The sequence below is a fragment of the Gossypium raimondii genome, chromosome 1, assembly GCF_025698545.1.
Source record: "Gossypium raimondii isolate GPD5lz chromosome 1, ASM2569854v1, whole genome shotgun sequence".
Taxonomy (NCBI): domain Eukaryota; kingdom Viridiplantae; phylum Streptophyta; class Magnoliopsida; order Malvales; family Malvaceae; genus Gossypium; species Gossypium raimondii.
In genome coordinates this window covers 43,787-69,624 of record NC_068565.1, presented here as the reverse complement: position 1 = coordinate 69,624, position 25,838 = coordinate 43,787, and the positions used below count along the sequence as shown (strand labels likewise).

The following is a 25,838-nucleotide window of genomic DNA, read 5'->3' as shown; positions in this document are numbered from 1 at the left end:
AATTTTATAAAGGGTTTTTAATTTATTTTAGGATTATCAACGTACATAAAATGGTCGATATGTGGACTGATGAGGTTTCTGTTCCAAAAAGCCCATTGAAATCAAAACCCCATTCAAATCACAGCCCAAAGTTTTTATTTGTTATTTTCTTATTCCTGGTACAAAATTTAATATTTTCAAATATAAATAAACATTTGTATTTAGGCTGTGGAACAAAAGATAATTGGGCATGATGCTTATAACTAATGCATTCGCTTCTTCAATAATAGAGTAACTGAAAACTCAAACGTAGAATGAATGTGTTGGATAAAAAAAATTCAAGAAATAATCGAATAACGAATGGTTATTTAATCGCAGCTTAAAGTTAAACGAGTTGTTATTCTCTTCGCAATGATCATCCCACATGGAGTTTGATTAACATAAGAAATTCCCTTGGCTATGGTTATAGTCTAATTTTGATCTATATTTGACCTCCAAATTACCAAATGCACGTACTGCATGCCATGCAGCGGAGCAGAAGAAATATATACAAACGCTTGTATGTGTCGATGACCAAGAAGAGGGCGGAGACAGAGTGCGGTTCGCATGGTGATGAGATGTTGAGAGCCAGTATATGAGAGGATAGAAGTATAAAGCATGCAAGAGAGTTCATGGATCAGAAAAAAATATATATGTTAAAGAAACGTACAGATCAAATTTGTGAACAAATTCATGGATCAGAAAACTCCAACCCAAGGCAAAATCTGGATGAGATATTAGGTAACGTCAGTTTTCCACCTGAGAAAAAAAGGCTGAAGAGATGACCAAAGCAAGTTTAAAGCATTGCCAGCAAACTGGATTCAATAACATATTGAAGAAGAAGAAGATAATACATATATATGCAAGAAAAGATGGACATTAGGGTGTTGGAATTGGCATTTCCAAGACTACATGATATAGTTGTACCTCAACAGATGAAGACATGATGGTAAAGGGGTATTTCATTAATTTCTCTTGGGGTTTCTCAGTGACAAATTTACACTGCCTGTTTGACATACTGGCCACCTCCACTACCAAGAATTATTGGTGGAGGTGGACAGAATGCCAAATTGGCTCTGCAACTGCGCCTCTCAAAATCCCCCATAGAGCTGTTACAAATATGTCAGAAAGGGTTTTGTTCAGTTGCTGGAACTTGACAAGATTAAAGGATAGATTTGTTCCTTCTACTGCAAAGAAGAGAAATATCTGGTTTGAAATAAGAAGCCATTTTCGATCATGTCGTGTTTGTTGTAATCAACCAAACAAAAAAATATTCTCTGCCTGTCATAATCGTCCCTTGCAAAGTCAGAATGAATTGAAAACGCAACAGTCTTAAAGACCGCAACCTCAACAAAGCAAAGCTATGAGATCTGTCGTTGACCACGCCATATGCTGGGGCTTCATGCGTCTCTTCAATACCTTTTGACTTGCTGCAAAAGGAGGATACAAAAATGTGGGACTGTTTCTGTCTGCCACTCACCCTCTAATTGTCTGTCACAACTCACTCCTCAGTTCAAACTCTTTCAAATCTGTAATTAAGATTTTTTTTTGGTAAATGATTAGTGCTTTCCAAGATTACTACTTGGATCATCCATAAAAACGAGATGATGTTTAATATGATCCAAGAGTGAGCAACTGCAGTTTTACTGGTATTATACAAAGAAATCCTCAGATTACAAGGCAATGGAGAACATGAGATGGATAAGGATGAATGGATTTTGACATCATCCCAGAGTACAATATTATATCCTTATCCTAAATTCTACATTTCAATTCCTTTCTTCCTCACTTACTGTACCTATGACATCTCATGGTCGTTTGACAATTTCATACCATATAAACTTTATATAATCTTGGCTACTATATCTATATTTTAGCCATGGTCTAGCACTCCAAATGAAATTCGATTCTCCTACTTGCCAGGGTTGAGACTTGAGAGTTACCCTGAAATGCTATCCGACCATCTAAGTATTTACTTGGCAGAACCATTCCCAACAAGGGGACTGTTATCTGCAACAATGTCCTTGACAGGGTTCTGCTCTCCCCATACGGCCGCATCTATATATCCAAACTCAAAGAGCCTATCAAGAATTTCATCATCTGCTGGCTCCAATGCCCAATTGAAAAGCTGTGAGGAGTTGGCAACAAGAGTTCAGAGGTTTATACTTGAGGGAAACAATCAATATTTGCAGACCTACGGGATTACCTCTCTTCCACTAGCCCTATTCTCAGGATTGCAGTCTGGACTAATCCCAATTCCTTGCAACCCCAACTGACTGGCTGGGAAAGCACAGACTCGGACCTGCAAAGACAAATCAGCCATCATATCACCATCAGGAGTAAGTTTGTGTAATCATCATTGCTTGGTATTAGGTCCAGTGGAATAGGATACTACCACTTTTTACCTATCTCAAAGTCAAAAGACTTCAATTCCACAGTTCACTGCAACTGTAAAATATCGGATAAACAAGAGTAATAACACTACATATAAACGCAGGCCAATCTCGTCCTTGTAAATCTTGACCAGTGATTAATAAACTATGGTGAATTACTATACAAGGCTTTTTCAAGTCTTAACAATAATCACATGTAAAGTGATATGTGGATCATAAAACAGATTTGACTGAATCCAAGCTTTGTATTCGATAGCTACAAAACACTTCAGTAACTTTTGAGACCACATATATTATTGTAGTGCTAATCAGAATATCAAAATGACACTCAACAGCTAGCAATTCAATTCAAAACCATTTATGACTAAATATTCTTGTTTCAAACCTATATCAGATTGCAAATTTCAGTAAAATAGAACGTCTTGGGACAAATAGTTTCCCGGAATTTTTGGAGGCAGGTTCAGTTTTAAACAATCTCAAGAAAATACCGTTTTAGAAGCAGATGTTGGGGGCATAAATAATGTCAAACCCCCATCAATGCATAGACGATTTCGGAACATTGTTGCTGGGCGAGGAGCAAGATACCTGCAAAGATGTTTTGTATCAGGTTCTCGTAACTTCATAGCAAGCCTTTCAATGCAGAACTATGCCTTAACCAATTACCCAGGAATGAAGGAAGATGTAATGACTGCATTGATCAAATCTTCTTTAGAATCAAATTGATCTACCAGTAAACCCCTAGGCCTCCAAAGAATCTGAGTTACAGCAACTGACATTATAGTTGCACAATAAAAGAAATGTTAATTGCTCAAAGTGGTGGAGATTCGCAAGTCAAAATCAGACATCAATGTTATGCAAATTGCTTTATAAAGAATGTCATACACTAAAAAGAGAGAATTTATCTTGGCACAGAGAAAGGTAGATTAGTGAATCTAGTGTAAAAACAACTGAAGTTATAGTAACACCCTCCACCGTCTTCATAATGTGTTTGTAGCTACTTCGGTATTTTAAAAAACAATCTAGACCTCAGCTAGCATCTCTCTAACATTATGATTTGACCAATGCTTTGCATGTTACTACCCCAACGCCTATCTACTTTTTCCTTATTACCAGCTTGATCTGAGCAGCTATCTCAATGTTATCATGATCTAAATGTGTCATTCAAAGATTACAATTGTAGGATGATAATATTATTTTCTCATATGCTTCAAAGAAAATTTAATTATCAGCTCTATGTACTCCCAGTATAAAAGAATATACGTACAGTTTCTAGTTTGTTTTCAAATAATCATACTCACCACGAACCCTCCCATTGGACCTAGTATGAATATCATCAGGCAGAAACTTGTCAAGAATATCTCGGAGAACAGCCTGTCGGTTTTAAAAAAGCATAAGTTAACATAAAAGTGAAAACTTATCAAAAGCTGATGCAGAAATATGAGTTCTTTAGTGGGATGATAAGCAAATGGCCAAAAAAAGTAAATGAGATATTAAGCCACTAAAATATCAAAGCTGATGAAATCAAGATCCTTTAAAATCATTCATGATTAAATTCAAATGTTAATCTTTGCATCCGTTTGTGTTGAGAAATTAGATTGCAAATATACATGATTATTAGCAATTAATGACCATCAATCATACACACTATAAAAACATAAAGAAACTAAAATTTATAAAACAAAATAATAATGACACGTGTGGTTACTAGTGTAATAACATGAGGAAAATGTTTATTTAATACATGTGTTAAAATCGTTAGACTTAAAATAAAGAATAATTAGTATAAATTTAAACTTGAAGTTAGAAAGATGAGTAAAAACTATAGTAAAAAGCAAGAGCTAACCAAAATAAGCAAAATTTTTCCTTCTCTTTGCCACAAACAAGTCATGTGAGTGGCTAAAAGTTACCAATTGAAATTAGTTTATTGCTAACTCTAAGTGCATTAAGCCACAAATAAGTCACTGTGCTAGGCCTAGGCATACCCCAAGACGAAATGCAGTCCCTTTAAGCCGGCAATCATCAGCCAGGTCCTTAGTAGCTTTTAAGGCTTCATCCATGCTAGCTCCAGAAGCAATCACTGCACATATTATGGCACCAGCAGATGAACCAGCCAATGGTGTGGTTTCCTGCATCAGAGTGGAAAAAAAGAAATATCAGGTATGGCCAGAGTGGTTCATGATGAAATATTACAGCACAGAGTCATATAAAGAGTTTGTCAGTGTTCTCAAGAAAAAAAAAACCAAGGTTAACAGAATAGTGATCAAGTTTAATTATGTTTTAAAATTGTTACTTTCTAGAAAATATACGGACTACGGTATCTACTTTAAAATAGGAACCATCACTTAACTTCATATGCTTGCTTATAGCATAAAATTAGAGCTCAAGAAAGCCAAGATTCTTCAATTCTAGCTTCTCTCAAAAGAAAGAGATTTCTAAATGAATTTCCCTACCAATAAACAAGAACCTGCCAGTTAACAGAAATCAAACTGAATTGATGAACAATCATACAATCTACTTCTGTAAAATGAGGGGGGGGAAGCAAAAGATCAAACCTTTATATAACCCTTTTCAATGAGGAACTGGGCCACTCCAAGATGATAAGGAAACAAGAGGCCAGCAGCAGAGAAGCTAAAACCAGGGCTAGTAACCACTCTTCTTTCTTTTTCAGCTTCAATATCCTTGACTCGTTGTTCCCATATCACCTCTGGCTCAATTTCATCCTCCATCACTAACCCAATTCTGTCCTTATCATTGTTTCCAGCCTCACTCCCATTGATTCTCTTTCTGGGTCTGCTGAAAACAGGGATTGTAGAGCCTGAATCTTCATAATTGGAACTGCTTTTAATAAATCTTGATGCAATTCCCAAGAAAAGCTCCCCTGTTGCAGCGGCGAAAGACACTTTTCCTGGAGAAGAAGAAAAAAGTCGATGATTTTTATGTTGTGAAGGTGGAGTAGTGTGGTTTTTGTTGTTTTTAGAGCAGTTAGTGAAGGAAGCGAAAGAATTGAAAGTGTGGGAAATGAAAATAGAAGAAATAGAAGGAGCCATTAAAGGAAGAAAAGAAAAAGGAATGAAACAAACAAACTAATGGTTGCTTGCTTCTTCAATCTCATTTCTGTTTTTCATGTTATATTTGGGTTAATAGTTTGGAAACGTTTAATATGTTGTTTTTGGCCGAACGCATACCCCAGTTTTGGTGCCTTTGTTTTTGTTTTTTCCATCACTCTTCGGCTCACACAAAATGTCAACACGTTGCTACCCCCAAAGTTAAATACAAAACTCCAAACATAAACTCCTTCACAATAATATATTCGGTGAGACTTAATATTGATACAAAATAAAATAATTATTAGGGTATAAAATATTATTTGAAAGGCTAACAAATATATAAATAATTTATTTTTTAAATTTTAAATAGTGAAATATAAATGAAATTATATTTTTTAAAATAATAAGAACATAAAAAAAGATAAGAGAAAGAGAGACAAAAAGAAATTGGTCGGAATTTTTGAAATTTCTCATAATTACATCATCTATTCAAAAGATCAACATGATATGACCTAGGTAGGATGCCTGCCCAAACGCTAACAAATTCAATCACATGAAAGGTCTGATTGACGTCAGAGTATAGTTGAACTAACATTTTGTTTGTTTTTATTATGTTCATAACCATCGCTTTCCTTCGATCCTCCGAGTAAATGTTCCCTACCTCTATTTGTTTTTCCTGCTTTGTACACATCAGTGGCACCAACACGACCAACCTATAGAGCATTGTCGAGAATACAATTGAAAATGGTAGATGACGAACTCCTTTAAATATGGAGTTTATTGCCTCTGCTAAAATTGTGGCCATATGACCGTATCGAGACCCATTGTCAAAACTTTGGGCCCACTGATAATTGATAATGTTCCGTAGAATTGAACCAATCAACTACCCTTGGCCAACTTCTCCTTAAAGCCTTTCCATCCATTGGTTACACCGGTGCCTTTGCAACTCATAACACGAAAATAACTTCCACAATGATGGGATATTTTCGTGTCAATATTTCTTCTTAATTCATCAATCTTAGTATCATGGCTGAACCTTACGCCGACCTTTTGATTGGATTTAAAAACAAAGCCAACTTTAGACCGATAAATTTGGCCTTTCTAGTATACATATGCAATGAAATCATTCTCCATTTTTGCAAGTGGTGCTTTTTTTTTTCTCTGAAGATCTTCACAACAGATTTTTTTTTTTTAGCAAAGTGGGGTTTTTTTTTTTTTTAAAGGGTTGTTTTGAATACAAGCTATTCTTATTAACCAAAAAGTTTTTTTACTTTTGGATTCTGGCATTTTTTCCCAAATTCCCACAATGAAAGGGCTTGTCTCTGTCAAGGGAGCAAGGAACCCATGCACCGATTCAGCATCTCCCTGCTCCCCTTTCACATATAGGCCAATTTGCCCACCCTGGTGAACCCACATTCCATTTCGGTAAATAGTACATTTAATCATGGGATGGGCTCGGTTGAGTCGGTTTGGGCCACAAATTTAGGCCCAAGCTCGAGCTCAAAAAGTAGACTTAAAATTCTGTTCAAACTTTATTCAAATTAAAAATGCTAAACTCTATTCTAACCTGACTGCCCGTATTTTTATATAAAAATATAATACATAAAATATATTAAAACATTAAAATAAATATTTTTAACAAATTGAAAATGTATTAAAAAAGTCTTTATATTTAAATATAACTAAAATAGTTGCAACTTAACAAGTAAATGCATCTAAAATAGTAACAAAATTAACAATAAAATAAGAGTTATATAATATTTAAACAATTACAATAAAATAATAACAATATAATAGTAAAATGATGGCAAAATAATAATATAACAATAGTAAAACAATGATATAACAATAATAAAACATGTAAAGAAGTTTAGGCTTATTCAAGTTGAGTTAAGCTGAGCCCGAACCAAAAATTTCTACTGACTTATTTAAAAAATCTTATTTTTTATCTAAACTTTTTTTTTTAATTCTATTCCACTTACGGGTTTGGCCAGGTGGCGTTGTCGATAACAAAATTGGGGTATATTATTTTCGTCAAAAAGCCAAATACAATATAGACATTTATTTTTGTTTATGGATGACGGTAGACTTATCCCTGCCTTCCACTGACACAGGAAATCTTGTTGGTAATCATTGTTTCTATCTTAGGTAACCAATGAAATAGATGTATAATAAAGTAACGAGTTTTTGGTACTAAAGTTTTTGAATAAGTTACAGTGAATTTATTAATAAAAGGATAGCATCTGCCCTTACAAAGATGAAAATACAAGCAAAATCGAAGACTTAAGAGATCATCCTTAAAAGTTGATCACGAAGTTAACTTGAAATACCAGCTAAAGTGATAATAAAACTCGACCATAGAATTTCGGAAACTCCGAAACATTCACCAAATAAAACCGTCCCTCGAATTTCAACTATCAAACAATAAGGCTCAACTCACAAAAGCCTTGGAAAGAGGTACACAAATGTTTTATCCTACGTACTTATTCATTCAATCAATAAAATAAATGGAACATGAACTCCATCCTCCTTGGTTTGACAATACCAGCTTTCACGATTAAGATTCTATACCAGATTCATGAGCTTGAACTGAATCACTCTGAAACAATTACTACATGTAACAATGGAAACGAAATGGAAAAACAAAAAAAAGATGGTTTAATTAATTATTACCCTTGAAGACCTTGGCATTGGTGGAGTAACTCTTGGCATGAAAGTCTGAGAACAAGTAGAGAAGAGAGACGTTGAAGGCTCCATTGAAACACCAACTCAGAATCCCAGAGCAGCCAGAAGCAGTGAAGTGGTAGAACACAAGCATGGCCATGATCAAAAAGCTTAACCGGAACTGCACTAGTTGAAAATCCGTCACCATTTTCTTCCACTTGGGGTGCATCCCCAGGGTGCACAACAGGTAATAGGTGTACATTACGACATGCACCACGCAGTTGGTGATCAGCACCATGGGTACGGAGGACTGAGCACTGTCTAAGCAAATATAACACATGATGACCACCATGGAGTGATGGTAGACGTGAAGGAAGGATAGCCTCTTCATGGATCCGCTGAGGATGATCAAAAGGGTGTCCATGAATTCAACAATCTTGGAGAGGTAGAAGATGTATGCCCAGAAAAAGAGAGGGCCCGATGGGGATGTACCCCTAGGGAAGCAAACGAGGGTGTTGAAGTTAGGCACCTGGGAGAAGATGGAAACGAGGCAACCCAGGGCCATGATGAAAGAAAGGGTAAGGAGGAAGATGTTGTGGACGGCTGCGATTGATTTGAGGAGTGGACGTGAAAGTGAAGGGCGAGATAGTTGGGAGAGAACGAAGGTGAAAGAGATGTAAGACAAGACAGTGAGGGTGAGGAAGCGATGAGAGGAGGCTGGTGTTTGGCCATTTTCCCATGAAAACTGGAGGATTTTGGGATGCTTCACTAGCCAATCCTCCAAGGTTGAGAACAAGGCTTGTTGCACCACCAAGTCTTTGATACAGGAGAAAAGGGTTGGGAAAAAGGGAACTTCCATCTTGCTGCTGCCTTTACTACTCTAGTACTACGTCAGTTAATAAAGCTGCAGCAAAAAGGAGGAGGGGGGGGATTGCCTTTATAAGCACTGAAAAGTTACTGATGACCCAATATTTTCTCTACCTCAACTGCCTACCGGTACTGGATATCATTGATCCATCCACTGCATTCCTGTTTAAGTTTATTCATTTATGGATAATGGTCCTCCAGTAATGAATTCATTTATGGATAGGGGGTAATTAGCCTACCCCTCTTGTAAGTACATAGATTTTTGGGTAAATCAAACTATTACTCACTGAACTATTAGTAAATCCTTCAACTATTAGTAAATTCTTTTTGTTCACCCAAGTATGAAAAATTATAAAATTAATACCTAATTATTAGTGAAATTTTTTGTTACCTAATTATGAAAAGTTACAAAATGGTTACCAACAATGTAACACCCTCATATCCGACCCGAACATCGGGTCAAAGTACTTAGATGTTACATTCATTGCCGAAGCAACTTCGACGATTTCACGTCAATTAATCATTATAAAACTCAAATTATATCAAAACAGTTGCAGTAACTTGTGTACATGTCATATTCTATAACCAAAATATCAAATTCGTACTCTCTTCAAGCCTTGGTTATGAGATGAGATGAGATGAGTTGAAATCTCAACCTGAATCTAGAGCTTTAATTCGATCTTCCATCTACGTGTTTAAAACACACGTTACACTTGTAAAAGCTTAGTAAGTACCCAGGAATCCAAATCGTTTTTTTTTTTACCTTAAACTCTATATATAAAAAATTACTACTATTATAATTCTTGAACATATCTTAATAATCAGCAGAGCATATTTTAATAACAGATAATTCCATATTTATATGATTCATTATTACCATAATTTATTACTTTTATCTTTTCATGGATTGACAAGAACAAAACTTTTACCAAATTAATTCACTACATTATCACTTCCCAATTTAATAAAAATTGTTATCAAAATCCATTACTTGTCATCTCACTATGTAATAGGAATTTTCATCAGAACTTGCTTATCATATAACTCTTTATTTTATTTAGATTAATTAGAGTTCCATTAGAGTTATTACTTGAATTTGTTGTGTGATTTTGGTCTCAAATAGTTCAATTGGACACTTATTCATCTAGCCATTATATCAATCGATTTTTAAACCACATTTTTAATTTTCGTTTTATTTATTTATTGTTTTAAATCTTTATTCTTTGTTCTTAATTTTTTCTTTTAGTTGTTTCTGTATTTTTCTTTACTATTATTTTTAAATCTGTTTGACTTCTTCTTTTAAGTCAATTTTGAAATTTTTAGTCCAACAACTCAAATCCAATCTTCTTCCATTGCCTTTATTAACAATAGAGCATATTTCATAACTAATCGTTTATCTCTTTGAAAAACACCAACAAAAAAAATAGTCACTACTATCAATAATGGATATGTAATAAAAAAAGAAAATAAAATACAATTTTACCTTATATAGAAAATTGATATGATTTTATAAAATATGCCATCAACATGTCAAATCATATAAATGAAATATACCTATAATAATTCATACCCAATTTAAATATAGAATGATATCCAAAGCTGGGCAGTAGCACCAATAACTTTTCACGTGCAACAATAAATATTGAGAATAACAAAAGAGTAAGAAAATGGAAAAGAGAAATGCTTCATCTAAACTTCAAACAATAAAATCCTGATTTTTCCCCTACATGGAATTATTATAAAAAATATTAAAATGGACATAAAAGGAAATCTTGTAATCTATTTTGGATATATATTTGTATAATATTAGTAAATAGTGTTATTAATGGATTTTAATTTTTATGTTAGAATACGATGAGGACTAGAAAGAAAAACTATACTCTCAATTCAAAAATAAAAAGTTTTAGACTCGAGCTTGACATTGAAAAACAAAGAAATAGATTAAAAAAAACTAATAATTTATTTAAAAATAGCATGTAAACACGTGTATCCATTTAAAAACTAACCTCTTAATAGAGAAAAAATTAAAAATAAAGATAAAATTACGATCAAACGAAAATTAGGATAAAATAATATGATGGAACAAAACAAACTATTTATAAAAAAAACTTGTAACTGAAAAGCTAATTAATATATCAAATATTCTTAATAACAAATATTACCATATACAAAATGTGTAGCTGAAATTAAAGTTGAATTGAAAATTTATTAAATTTTTTATAATAATATATTTAGTAAAAGTAAAGAAACTAACCAATTTAAATTTAGAAGAAAACAAAAGTAAATATCATATTAATACATATAGATACGATCACGATCTCGATCATCGATCTTGATACTATTACATATAGATATTATCTCTTTTAATAATCTTAAAAATATTTTATTTTTACTCACCTTTTCCTTTAAAAACATCAACTTACTATTTAATTTTTTATATACATTTTGGTATGTAAATTCTTGGAATATAGATTTTTTATATTAAAATAAAATTATTAAATTATTAAAAATTTTAAAAATATTTTTGGTAAAAGATTAATTAATTAAGCATAAATAATTTCATTTGGACTTAAAAAATTTTAAATACAAATAATTAAAATGGAATAAAAATTTTAAAATAAGTAATTAAAAATTTCAATTATCTAAAATTTTAATGTCTAAATTGTGCTTATTAATTCCTAATTACTAAAAGGGAGTTAGTTTTATTAAATTTTAAAATAATTATTTTTCCAAAATATATAATTGTCTTTAACTTTTACTACCTAAATTATCCTTATTAATTCCTAATGACTCCCAAAAGAATTTGATTTTATATAATAAATACATTTGAATAAAATTATGAAGTTTAAAAATAGTTTTAAATAAAATATTAGACTCATTTAAAATATGAATCAAGCTTGAACTCTAATACTCAAAACTTAAACCTAGTTTAGTCCTTTTTTTACTTTGTATTTTATATATATATTAGTTTTAGCCTCACACACGTTGCACATTATTATTATTATTATTATTATTTTTAATTTACTCTTAATGTTTTAAAACATTTTATATTGTAAATATATTTGCAAGGTTAGTATTTGTTATAGTGGTAGTGTATTTTTTATTTATTTCACAAACAACCTTAAAATTTTGTTATATGATTCTTTTTTAAATATTTTACTCTATCCTATAACTTGTTAAACTCTCTAACTTTACTTGTGAAAGTTAAAATTTCACTGATGTACTAAATATTTTCTCATATTTGTATTATAAAAATAATATGTGATTAGATAATCCTAATGACAATCAATATGCAATTGGAGTTAATTAGAAAGTGTAATTTAATATTTATTAAATTTCAACTCATTTTAATTTACATTTTATTATTTTAATATGAAAATAAAATATTAATATAAGAAATGCATCCTATTTTAACACTTTGATTTTGGAATAAAACTTAGAACAATTCTATTTTTATAATTCATATATATATATTAAAAAATTATTTTGAGCATAAAGTTGATTTAATTTGTAATTGTACATTAATAGATAAAATTATTTGGGATTTTAATATATTAAAATTACCAAATTAAATATTAATATTTAAATTTAATTAAGTTAAAACATTAATTTTAATTTTAATATTAAATCTGTCTTTTTACTTTTTAAATATATTTTCTAATTTAAAATAATATAAATATTTTATTAAATAAAATTTAAATTCAAATTGGATCAAATTTAAAATTGAAGTTTTTCAGATTATGCAAACTAAAATCAATAGAGATTTATCTAATGTTTAATTGAAGTCGTCTATCGATTTGATGAAGAAAAACACGATGAATTAATTTGTCTTGATTTTTACCTTTTATAATACAAGTCATAAGTGATGAAGGTTATAATTTTTCATTAATTTTGTGTACAACCTTAAGCAAACCTCAAGCAACAGAGGTTATAATTTTTCATTAATTTTGTGTGTAACCTTAAACAAACCGTAAATAACGAAGGTTATGAAATTTTAAAATAATAATAATAAATAATAAATAATAAATAATTATCATTATAAATTATAATTATAATATTAATTAAAGATAATATAAAGTAAAATTATAAATCTAATAAGATTGAAGCTCTCATATTAAAAATATAATAATATGATTTTCGTCAAAGTAATTTTCATTTTCAGTAACATCTCTCCAAACAATTCTAACTTATTAATCTCCAATTTTTTAATGATTGTTTTAGATGTTACTTGATTTCACCATAAACATTATAATTTTAAAACTTCAATTTCATTTGATTTGATTTTCATATAAAATTTTAATAAATATATATATTTTATATAAATCTTATTCGTGTGTCATAACTACATTTTGAATGTTTTATAATTTAATATAGGAAAAATAATTCATTTGGTTGACCTGTTGTCTCTATCAATTTCATAATCAATTACTTTATTTTATTTCCAATTAACTTCAATTGATTAAAACTAATCAGTAGAAACAATACATGTGATAAAGTAGTGTCTTAGGTTTACATCATTTGCATAATTGATTGTTGACCTTATAACCAAATTAATTTGAAATACTGGACTATAATTTGGTGCCCTACTCTCAAATTTTTTATTACCAAAATTTATTTCATGTTGTGTATATATGACACTGGATTTTCTTAATATTCTCTAAGAAAAAAAACTTATATAACGCTAAATTGGAATTTAATGGATGAATCATGAGGTGTTGTTCCAAATCTTACTAGACATAAAATATTGGTGTAATGAAAACGACAAAAGCATGCAATATCTTAAATAATATATATGACGATAAAAGGTACAAGTTAATTTTTGGTGAGTACCTGTCAAACTTATTAACTCACCTGCTTACCATATTTAATGTTGACTGCGACAACAAGTTCTATGTCCGCCTTGATTTATTTTTCTCATCAACCTTTTTTTTTTTTTCACTTCACGGTTGTTCCATTTTCTTCGTCATTAGAAACGATAATATAATACAATTGCATGCAGCAGGAACTGTTTAATCATGCATTTACAGTAAAAACATAAAATATAAATTAACAATGAATCTCTTCAATTAATTGATATTAAGATACATATGCACACCGAAGAATTGAAATCGTAAAAGGAATTTATGACAATTATGTTCATTTTTTTCTTCAACTGATGAATCACTCTGAAACAATAACTACATATAAAAATGAAAACGAAAAGAAAAGAAAAGAAAAGGTAGTTTAATTAATTATTAGTTACCCTTGAAGACCTTGGCATTGGTGGAGTAACTCTTGGCATGAAAGTCTGAGAACAAGTAGAGAAGAGAGACGATGAAGGCTGCATTGAAACACCAACTCAGAATCCCAGAGCAGCCAGAAGCAGTGAAGTGGTAGAACACAAGCATGGCCATGATCAAAAAGCTTAACCAGAACTGCACTAGTTGAAAATCCGTCACCATTTTCTTCCACTTGGGGTGCATCCCCAGGGTGCACAACAGGTAATAGGTGTACATTACGACGTGCACCACGCAGTTGGTGACCAGCACCATGGGTACGGAGGACTGAGCACTGTCTAAGCAAATATAACACATGATGACCACCATGGAGTGATGGTAGACGTGAAGGAAGGATAGCCTCTTCATGGATCCGCTGAGGATGATCAAAAGGGTGTCCATGAATTCAACAATCTTGGAGAGGTAGAAGATGTATGCCCAGAAAAAGAGAGGGCCCGATGGGGATGTACCCCTAGGGAAGCAAACGAGGGTGTTGAAGTTAGGCACCTGGGAGAAGATGGAAACCAGGCAACCCAGGGCCATGATGAAAGAAAGGGTAAGGAGGAAGATGTTGTGGACAGCTGCGATTGATTTGAGGAGTGGACGTGAAACTGAAGGGCGAGATAGTTGGGAGAGAACGAATGTGAAAGAGATGTAAGACAAGACAGTGAGGGTGAGGAAGCGGTGAGAGGAGGCTGGTGTTTGGCCATTTTCCCATGAAAACTGGAGGATTTTGGGATGCTTCACTAGCCAATCCTCCAAGGTTGAGAACAAGGCTTGTTGCACCACCAAGTCTTTGATACAGGAGAAAAGGGTTGGGAAAAAGGGAACTTCCATCTTGCTGCTGCCTGTACTACGTCAATTAATAAAGCTGCAGGAAAAAGGAGTGGGGATTGCCTTTTTAAGCACTGAAAAGTTACTTATGATCCAATTTGTTCTATACCTCAACTGCCTACTGGTACTGGATATCATTGATCCAGCAACTTGCCACTGCATTCATGTTTATGATTGTTATCATTTATGGATAAAGGTCCGCCAGTAATGATTTCATTACCGGCTATAGGGGGTAATTAGCCTACCCCTCTTGTAACTCGTTAGTATATAGATTTTTGGGTAGTAAATTTTTATTTATTTATCTAAGTATGAAAAGTTATATAAGTATGAAAAGTTATAAAATTAATATTTAATTATTGGTGAAATTTTTGTGACCCAGTTATGAAAATAATAGTAATTTTAACTCTTATGATTTATTTATTGTGTCAATTTTATCTTAAATCTAAAAAATTAACTCTCAAAATTTACACATTACATAATTTGGTCTTAGAGTTTTGCTTTTATTTATGTCCCTTTCAACTAAAATGTTAAAAAAGACACATTTATGAAGTAAATTTGATTGAAAATATACAAAAAAACTTAAAAATCTAAAATAATAATTTTCAACTTTTCTTGTTCTTTTAAAATTAACACTAAATGTCACAAAGAAAATAAAAGTGCAAAAAAAAAATAGAGTCATAATTACACAATGTGAATTTGTTGAGGTTAAATTCGTTTTAGAATCAAGATTAAATTGACATAATTTATAAATGTTGATAGTTAAATTCGTTTGAACCAAGAATAAATTGACATAATTTATAAATGTTAACAGTTAAAATTATTATTATGTCAATTTTAAAGTTTTCACTATTAGTTAGATGATGACAAAAAAAAAAAGAAGAATAGTTGAGTAACTATTTCATTGAGCAACTGAAAATATATACTAATAATATTTGAGTAAACATTTTATAATTATTGAGTAACAAAAACATATTCCAAGCCATTGCTAGTGTAGTTTTGCTATATTTTACTCGGTAACACCTACCATAAGTCTCAACTAGTAGAGACAATTTTACGCAATTGAGTTCGTTCGGTCAAAGCAACTCAACCTGGTTAGATTATTGTGAAATTAAATATGTGTTTTAAAATTTAAAATCCCTTTTAAAAATTCGAATTAAGCATTAATAATTAACTATAAAGTTGAATATTAAAATATATATATTTATACATACAAATACACTAGAGCTCAACTTATACATCTAAAATTATATATGTATAGATTTTAAATTTGCCTACAAATTTAAAATCGTTTTAATTGAGTTATTAAAGTGTCAATGTTGTATAAATTAAAATTTTCATTGCTCTTGTCATTAGTTTTGAGAGTTAAATGTTATTTCAAATCTAATATGAATATATTTAAAACATATGAGTAAAACTATAAATATGTGTGTACCTATTACATGAATAATTTGAAGACATTAATAAAAAAATTACTTCTTTTAATTATTTGTTGTTTTAACAAACTAGATCCAATCTACCATATATATATATATATGATAGGTACAACACAAGTGTACTTAGAACCTACCAACCAGCAAGGTACTACCCCTTCTCTTGGTTGTGCTCCGTAAGCGTTGTGAGCATAATACAAATATCATCCTCTTTAGGCATCACTGGCACGTCAAAGTTTTGTAACTTTAAGATGCATCTCCTTAAGTTCGAACTCATAATCTCCCTATATAGGAGTCCTTTTTGCAATCGTGGCACGTCCCATTATTTGGCTGTAAAAGGTACCTTTTTATGTCTTGATCCGTCGACCAATATATACTAACACTTCGTTGAGTCGGATTACTCTAGCGTCATGGCATAATACAAATGCTGTCATCTTCAAGTGTCCACCAATCCTTCAAGATTAGCTCACCCGAAGGTATACCTCTTCAGATTTGAAATTAGAACTTTCGAGTCAATTCTCAATTATGGCACCATTTGATCTAACCTAGGTTGTGAAAAACACTGATATGTAGGAGGTCTTTGTTTCAAACTTAGGAGGCGCACCTTCGGGTGACAAAACTTTGAGAGGCTGATAGGTACCCAAAGAATAATATTAGTATTATGTCACTACCGTGATGCAACTTAAGTAAGTGATAGTACATTAACGACTGACAGGTCGTGACATATATTTTTAATTTGATCCACAAAAATATCCCACATAATATTGAAATTGATATTTAATACATAATTTAGATACACAATTAAAAAAATTTTAATTAAAAATTTAGAAATTTGTTACTATTCAAACCACTGTTACATCAAATATATTTGGAGTAACAGGGTTTTTATAAATGGGGTTTATTCATGATTTTGACACTTCTCAATCAGTCAAGGCATATAAATCAAAGTTACAGAATATATATCACTATTTTAATCGGTTAGATATCCCTGCCACATTTAATGTTTTTTCTTTCATTTCATTATCAAAATAAAAGATATGTCCGATTGAAAGCCTAACCATACATCTATATTATTAAACGCAAAAGCTGTAGAGTTAAGTTTAAAAGGGTTTACAGTATTCTTAATTTCGCTTTACTATTAGGATATTTTGAAAAGTATGATTTGGAGGCTAAAATACATTAAGAGTTCTACTTCTTACTTCTTCTTCTTTTTGAGTACTAATGTTTTTTCTCTCCCTTTCCTTGTTGATTAAATTGTGCACTTACACTTAAGTTTGCAAGTAGTAATTTTCTTACCAAAATGAGTTTCACAAATCTACTATTATATCCACTATCTTCATAACTTCTCCCTAATTACTCACTATAAGTAACATGAACGTGATTTCATTCACTTTCAGTACCCGTTATTCTTAACACATTCTTGTGACTTAACCTATATCTCTCCCGCATCCTATCAAATATGCCACTTGTTTCATTTGAGGAGACTTTTGAATCGTTTGGCAAACTTGAATGCTTTAAAAATTCTCTGTACAACTTTCTTTCTACGATCATAATAACTACCGTAGCTCTCATCTTTTTCAGCCCCTAATTGTTTCCATCACCACTACCTGCCACTATACTTGTTTGCTAGGGTGTGGAGATAAAAATAAGTTTATGAGAAATTAATAAAGGCTTCAAGGCATGTATCAATGTCACTTTCTTTAAGGTTCTATTTGTCTCCACCTATATTATGGTGTGCAAAAGAATTATGGGCAAATAAGTCTCGAGGATACAATGAAGTCCAATGAATGTCTACATTTTGCAGTAATAGAAATAGTTCGTTGAGCACTAAGCAGAATACAGGAAGGATATCAATTTTTATAGAGAATTTCTACAATAATTCTTTATATAGCAATCTAGAAATATAAAAGATGGTGAGAAAATAGAAAAAGAAAATTTGTTTCAATGTTTTTGGGTGTTTCATACCAATGAAATTCTACTCCTATTTATAGGATGTCTCATGTCTCTTTATAGGGATAAAATTATCTAAATGGATAGTAATATCTTTAGTAGTAAATATAAATTATTCAACTAGATAGTATTTGTTAATAATCAAGTAACATAACTATTGAATTTAAGAAACATAACTAATCACTATAAATAATGACAGCATTTGATTAATAACATCTCATTTATAATTATTGGAACACTATAGATATTTTAAAATGTTCCAACATTATTTTCCAAGTTTGATCCAATCTTCCATTTTGTCATCTCTCAATGACACCTTATTTTACTGATATGTAATGTTTCCTCGATTAACCAAAAGAATCTTTTACAATATGGAACATCATTTTGTGTATTTGTCATACATGTTAAAATGTTTTTGTCCGGAAAATTTTGGATTAGTTCTTACATTATTTTGAAAATTTTAAATAGCAGTTGAGAAGATTAGGTCATGTTGAATATCAATCAAACACACATTATGTGTATAGAAATCTATTGTTTGAAAATCTCAAAATATATCAAAATTTTATTTATTATTGAAGATTTGAAGCATATTTCAAAAGAAAATCTTAATGATAAGAGTGATTTAATTAATGTATAGAAATAATACGTTGAGTTTAAAGTCTAACTTACACTTTAAATAATGTCCCCAACTGCATAACAATCACGAATTTCTTTATCCATATCTATTTTACATTTTTTAATCAAACGTGCATTTCACACGCAATTTTAACTCTTTTTTTTTTCTAATCATATATAAATTAAAAAAACCCAAAACAAAAAAGGAAGTCGATCCGGAACTGGCAACGTAATAATAATATTGGTATATATAGAGAAGCTATCAAACAGTTGGGACTTGAAACCGTAAAATAAATACTTTGTCGGGAAAAAGCTGAAAAAAAAAATGAATGTTTCGCTTGCCCTTTGTCATAACTCATAGTGATATAATTGCTCCATTCTCATTAAAATAAAAACGGAGTGAAATTTATCAAATGGTTTAAGATCTTAAAAAAATATACATACACTATGTTTGTTATATTATAATGGTACTTTAATAAAATATATAAAATGTTAGTGTAGCATGAATGAAAAGAGAAAGGAGGGATAGTTCTCGTCCCCTTGTTAAGTTAGGTTTTAAATAATTAGTTTAAAGATGAGGGAGAAAGAGACCCTCAGCCTCCGTCCCCGTCTGCACATATTCCAACCAATGAAGAAATTCTGAATGATGTCGGCCAAGGGAAGGATAGCATGCAGCGAAGTGCATGTGGCCCTTTACCCTACATCATCTAACTAATATTCGACATTACATTTATAGTTGCTGAAAAACACACAAGTAATTAAGATGCCATTGCCTTCAAGTGCCAACTATATAGCTGCCTTTGGCCACACCACTTCATCTTCCTTCCATCTCTACTCTACGTTGCTTGCTTTGCCTCTTGGAAAATGATACATTTGCAGGTGATCCGCAAAAACAACGTCCGCACCTTTCAACTAGCAGCGATATATTAATTAAACGGAAAACGAAGAAGATTCAAAAACATGGTATATCGACGTCGAAACTAACCACCATTCACAAATATATAATTAAATGCTATACATAGACTGCATGCGCAAGTGGAGCAGAAACTGGCCCTTCCCTACTGTCCATACCCTGGCCTGCTGAAAGCCACTGAAAATAATGCCTAATGGTGGTGGATCCCCGGCCACTCTGTAATTTATAATTATAATGAGATGCTTGGAGGTGAAGGGGGAGATTCATAAGATGATAAACAGCTAATGCTTTCCAATCCACTGATTACCCTACCCTAATTTAAAATACAATATCATTCTCCCATGTATATTTTTCAGATGTCTATCTATGACCGATATAAAATCTGCACCAAGTTTTAGCTCATTTGATCTTCACCGTCCATTGTGATTGTTGCACTTAATCATATCCCTACAAACTTTGGAATTACTCAATTAATGCTCACGTAATTATATCTAATCCCCTTGCATGGCATATCAACTAACTCAATTCAATTTGTTAAATGTCAACATTAATTGCACTGGCTTGTAACATAAAATTAGAAATTGAGAGTCGGAAAATTTCAAACCCAACAACAAACAGTGTATTTGGATGCAATGCTAATCCTTTTTACGTTGTCGATCGACATCCAACTTTCACATTTGCAGTGAAGACATTGAGTTATTGCCTTGTCATACAAGTCTCTAATTTCAATACCAGCCGCCGACACATGTACTGTAGACAAGAGGAGCTGCTTGTTGTTTACTATATACTACTCCATTGCTTCCTGCCTATTTCATCGCCTCAAGCAACTTCAGCTTAGAATTATTGGACATTAACGACTGTTCAAATGAAGAAATAGCGGATGGACGCGTCTGTGAAATGTCAATGTTTTAGAAGGGGGCCGGGACATGAATTAGAAAGCAAGCCCAAAAACTGAAACCTTAATCTTCATTTGTTTCGGGGCTTTAAACTTAGGCACAAAATCATGGGCGGCCTTTGATCGAAAATAACCAGATCCGTACGTACCTCTTCGTTTGATTTGGGTGTTACAACGGCCACCCAAATAAAGTCCAATGTGCTGATCAGCCTTCTTCGAAAATCATACACCTAAAAGTTTAAATTATTCATAACTATCGAAAGCTTTACTATTGGCCATGGAATTTTTTATAAAGGCAACAGAGTTGAGGCTTGACTATATGAAAAGTGCATGGCCCTACTTTTCAGTATCTTAAGATTCCTCTCCTATCCTCCATTGATTTTCAGATGAGGAAAGCCATCCAATCCCTACACTATCCGCAACCCTTAGCTAATTTGGTTGGTAAAAAGAAATAAATATATATTTTTTATTTTAATCCTCGAGAAGGCAACATTTTAAAGATAAATTTTAATCATGGATTATTATTTAAAATAAAATAAAATTTAAAATCCATCCATGATTTTAAACTCTTTCTAAAATATTCTTTTATATATTTTTAATATTTTTAATGTATGTTATATTATCCATATTTAAAATTCATAGTTAACCTTTAATAATGTCATTTCTAAAATACGAATTTATATTCGAGAATGTATGTCCACTAGCATTTACTTTTATTATCTTTAGAATAATTCAACCTAGTTAAATTCGGGATTTTACAATTAATTTTTAGTTGTAATTTTGAGCAGACATGGCATATAGGAGTAAAGTAGACATCTTTTATTCCATTAATTGGTTTTGTTTCTCATTCTAACATTATTTGGTAGCTAGATCTGTGCTTGTGTTCACACCAAGATCCCCTCCAAAAAAAAAAAAAAATGGAAGCTCTGCTCTCTGAATTCACCTTCCTCTCAGATCAAGCATTACAAGACAAGAACTTTGATCCATCCAACATAGAAGACCTAATGAAGCTGTTTGAGATTGAATCATACAAGGCATGGGCAGCTATGGAGCTTGAACAAGAAGAGGAAGTGAAAGAAGCTGAAACAAGCATGCAGCAAGCTGAGGGTTATCTTGACTCAGTCATGGAAGCTGCGATGGATGAGTTTAGGCGGTTGGAGGAGGAAATGGAACGCATGGCAAAGGCTGAACTGAAGGACCTGGAAGACACAGCCGACAAGGCTAGAAAAATGGGAAACCTAATGGAAAAAGCTGCCGCTATCGCCTCCAAAAAGTACGTTGAGGCTGCACTTAATTCTGCTACTGCTTCTATGAAATCTGCTTGGAAAGGACTTTCTTCTAAAAAGGTTCATCCTTCATGAAATGAAGCTCTTGTTGTATCTTTCATATAATATAATTGAAAACCCCCTTGTTCTGGGTTTTCTTTCTTTCATGTCACAGTATGTTTTTCATAAAAAGTAATTAAAATCCATGAACTGAATCTGGATTTCTCCAGGAATAAGAAAACTGGCCGCAGGCAACATGAAGCTTAGAAAGCTATTTCCTTCATTGTTTTTTGACTTGAATTACTTGATGAACTAGGCTAATGTCACTCACAGATTCTTCCAATATCTTAATTAAAAGCTGCAAAAAGAGGGTTTGGATACAGTACTGTATCTAGATTCCCCTGTGCTTAATTAATACTACATACTGTTTCTTCAGTACTCAGATCATTAGATCTTTTGAATTGATTATACCCTAATGGTTGTTACTCTATGATTATGGAATGCTTTTTCAGAACCAGTAATCCTCCATTGAAATCCAAACTCCAACCCAAAGTCCGATAAAGAGTTGATTGAACCCATTCTCATATCCTTTAAGCAACACAATTGAGGATAATTTTTTTGGCTTTTCCAACTCTTTGGATGCTTTTATTTTGCTTATTAATTAAATGATAGTTTGCAGGGATCACTTCCATCTCTTCCTACACTTTATGCTTTATTCGCACACCCCCTACCCTACACGCACTATACAGCTGAAAGAAAATATATGTATAGAAAGAAATTAATGGTCTTTTTTGAAGAAATTGTTGGATAATTTGCTGTCATGTAATCAATGTGTTAAGAATGGATGAATCTCGGGGATCTAATAATCGTGCATGAAAGTATTTATCTAAGATGCATGTATGTACTAGATACACATTAATTATTAGATGCATATATTGAAATTAATAATCACATACAACAGTTATAAAGGTTGTAAGTGATGAAACCATTATGAGAAAGTACAAAAGTAAGAGATAAAAAAAATATGACATGAGAAAAGTATTCATTCCATGTTTAGTGTTTCTTCCTTTCACTGACTCTAGAATCCTCTCCAACTAAATGGTATCAATAGCTAGAGGTTCCTGTAATGTGAGTGTGTGTGAAAATAAAATTAATCATGACTTCTACAAGCACAATCTACAATAATGTTCAAGTTCTTATCATCTATGGCAAAAATTGTGATTTTTGAACAGTCAAAATAGATACATTATTCACTTCCTTGAATATATTGGAGTAGTCAAGGAGGGCTATCAAGATCCAGAAGATGAAGAACAACTTGAAGAATTAAAGAATGAGAAGATTACGAATGTCAGAGTTCTCAAGATGATCTAAAGAGGAGTTTCGCATGTCATATTTCCCACAATCATGAGAGAGAAAAAAAAACTAAAGAAGCATGAAATAGTCAACAACAATAATTCAAAGGAGACACAAAAATTGAGAGTAGTTAAACTTCAATATCTCAAAAGAGATTTTGAGAAAGAAAAAAAAATGAAAGAGCATGAAAGCATAAATAAGTATCATAATAAATTGTCCAAGTTGGTGAATCAAATGAAGGCACATGAGGACATTATTGATGATAGAAGAGTTGTTGATAGAAATCTAATCAACTTGACGAAAAAATTGATCCTATGGTGGTAGTTAATGAAGAAACTAAGGATTTGTCAACCATGACTATTTAAGGGTTGATGGGTTCACTAAGATTCTATGAGTAAAGATTGTTACGCCATTTAGATAAATCTGTTGATAGCATGTTTCAATAATCCAAGCTTATCATTGATTTCAAGAATGGTGAGAAATCTTTAATACAAAACAAAGGCAAGCCTTCTAGAGGTGGCAGATTTGGAAGAGGTTGAGATAGAGGGAGAAATTCACGTGGATGAGGTAGAAGCAACAACAATGGTAGACGAGACAATGATGGTGGATCCAGTAAATGATGTGGAATTTATAAAAAAAATAGCCATGAAGAGAAGGATTATTGGAATAGAGGCAAACCACAATGCTACAATTTCAAGAAGTTCGGACATGTGCAAAAAGACCGTCGTCTCAGTAATCAACAAGCAACATTTACCGAAGAAGGAAAGAATGATGAGAATCTGTTCTTTGCTTGCCATAAGGCATTTGAAGAGCAAAAGAACATATGGTTTTTGGACAATGATTGTAGCAACCATATGACAAGAGATAAAGAAGTTTTTCTCGACATAAACTCCACATTTCGCTTAAAGGTCAAATTGGAGAATGGTAAATATGTTGAAGTTCAAGGCAAAGACAACATTGGAGCATGATTATTCTCTATCCTTTGAGAATCAAGAGTGCAAAATCCTTGTTTCAAAAGGAAAAATTGTTATTACAATCAAAATGACCAATAATAAAAGCTTTCACTATTTTTTTCAGTACCAGAAAAGTATCAATTTGATAGCCAAAGAAGAAAATGACTCTTGTTTGTGGCACAAGAGACTTGGGCACTTGAACTACAAAGGTCTCAAGTTACTTGCTCAAAAGAGTACGGTGCATGGGCTGCCAACAATTGAAGAAAAATCTGGTGTTTGAAGGTTGTGTGCTTGGCAAAAAACACCATCAACCATTTCCAAAGGAAAGAGCATGGAGAGGCAAAAAAGTGCTAGAGTTGGTTCACACCGATGTGTGTGGTCCTAAGAAAACTTTATCTTATGCTCAAAATAGGTATTTATTCATTGATGATTTAGGTCGTATGACATGGGTGCATTTTATGAGACAAAATCTAAAGTATTCTCAATAATTTAAAGTATTAGAGAGAGAGATGAAGTTGAACATCCCCATGAAACATGAAATCGACAAAGTTATCTCACTTTGTTTAGTTTAGATGGTATTTTCAATTCTTGGACTAGATTTTGTAGGACTTTGGTTGTTTGACTAATATACTTAGGCCACCTATGTTAGGAAATTATTGACAAGTCAAGAAAAAAAAAACAAGGCGAAAAAAAGCTTTTCAAGGCTTTTCATTCTATCAAAATTTCACATTATATTATTTTCTCTACTCGAAGATTAAGTCTCTATATATTTTAAAATAAAAAATTCAAAATAATTATTGAGTAATAGTTTAAAACTGTTAATTTTGAGAGAAATTTAATTGAATAATATTATATTAATTTAAATTATGACAATTAGTTGAATTTATGTCAACTTAATTTTTTTATCATCATCACGAGGGTGACATTAGTTCATATGAGCACAGATACGAATGGTGTTAAATATTCTTTTTGTTTAGCGGGTTTTAGAGGTATGTGAATGAATATTTAAATAAAATTAAATTTTTAGAAATGTAATTAAATTGGCAAATTTTGTAAAGTGAGAGTTAAATTATTGAATTTAGAATTTAAACTAAAATGATAAATTTTGTAAATATTAAAAGATAAATTTGTTGAATTTTTAGATTTAAGATTAAATTGATAGAATCTATAAATATTATAGAGCTAAAATTTTTATTAGGCAAAAAAAAAAGACACAATTTAGCTTTCTGATGATTAATGGGAAATAATTAAAATATTTAATTTTAAAAATTGAAGAAAAAATAGAATCATCAAAATAGAATCAAAGACGTGGTTAAGTGATGATTTTTGTAGTTTAACCAAAAACATTTAACAATACAAATAAAAAATTAAATTAAGCCTATTCCT

General features: G+C 31.7%; 4 protein-coding genes across 5 annotated transcripts; 1 reads left to right on the top strand and 3 right to left on the bottom strand.

The window, feature by feature from the left end:
* Positions 1–1,646: 1,646 nt before the first annotated feature.
* LOC105772549 (hypothetical protein) lies at positions 1,647–5,589 on the bottom strand. The gene is made up of 7 exons (XM_012593868.2): positions 4,964–5,589; positions 4,394–4,537; positions 3,710–3,782; positions 3,075–3,180; positions 2,900–2,996; positions 2,225–2,320; positions 1,647–2,146 (listed from the first exon to the last, which is right to left on the bottom strand). Exons 1-7 carry the CDS (start codon positions 5,456–5,458, stop codon positions 1,991–1,993), a joined length of 1,167 nt encoding a protein of 388 aa, XP_012449322.1. The 5' UTR covers positions 5,459–5,589; the 3' UTR covers positions 1,647–1,990.
* A 2,160-nt stretch (positions 5,590–7,749) lies between these two features.
* LOC105772540 (uncharacterized) lies at positions 7,750–9,019 on the bottom strand. Of its 2 annotated transcripts, none has more exons than XM_012593859.2 (2): positions 8,132–9,019; positions 7,750–8,057 (listed from the first exon to the last, which is right to left on the bottom strand). In XM_012593859.2, exons 1-2 carry the CDS (start codon positions 8,979–8,981, stop codon positions 8,053–8,055), a joined length of 855 nt encoding a protein of 284 aa, XP_012449313.1. In that variant the 5' UTR covers positions 8,982–9,019; the 3' UTR covers positions 7,750–8,052. The 2 variants fall into 2 exon arrangements, with proteins under 2 accessions (XP_012449313.1, XP_052484630.1); XM_052628670.1 differs by having other exon boundaries at positions 7,750–8,047.
* Positions 9,020–14,031: 5,012 nt separating this feature from the next.
* On the bottom strand, positions 14,032–15,174 carry LOC105772535 (uncharacterized). The gene has a single exon (XM_012593846.2). The coding sequence runs from the start codon at positions 15,079–15,081 to the stop codon at positions 14,224–14,226; it is 858 nt and encodes a 285-aa protein (XP_012449300.1). The 5' UTR covers positions 15,082–15,174; the 3' UTR covers positions 14,032–14,223.
* Positions 15,175–21,656: 6,482 nt separating this feature from the next.
* On the top strand, positions 21,657–22,429 carry LOC105772529 (uncharacterized). The gene has a single exon (XM_012593833.2). It carries the CDS (start codon positions 21,799–21,801, stop codon positions 22,240–22,242), a length of 444 nt encoding a protein of 147 aa, XP_012449287.1. The 5' UTR covers positions 21,657–21,798; the 3' UTR covers positions 22,243–22,429.
* The last annotated feature ends 3,409 nt before the right edge of the window (positions 22,430–25,838 follow it).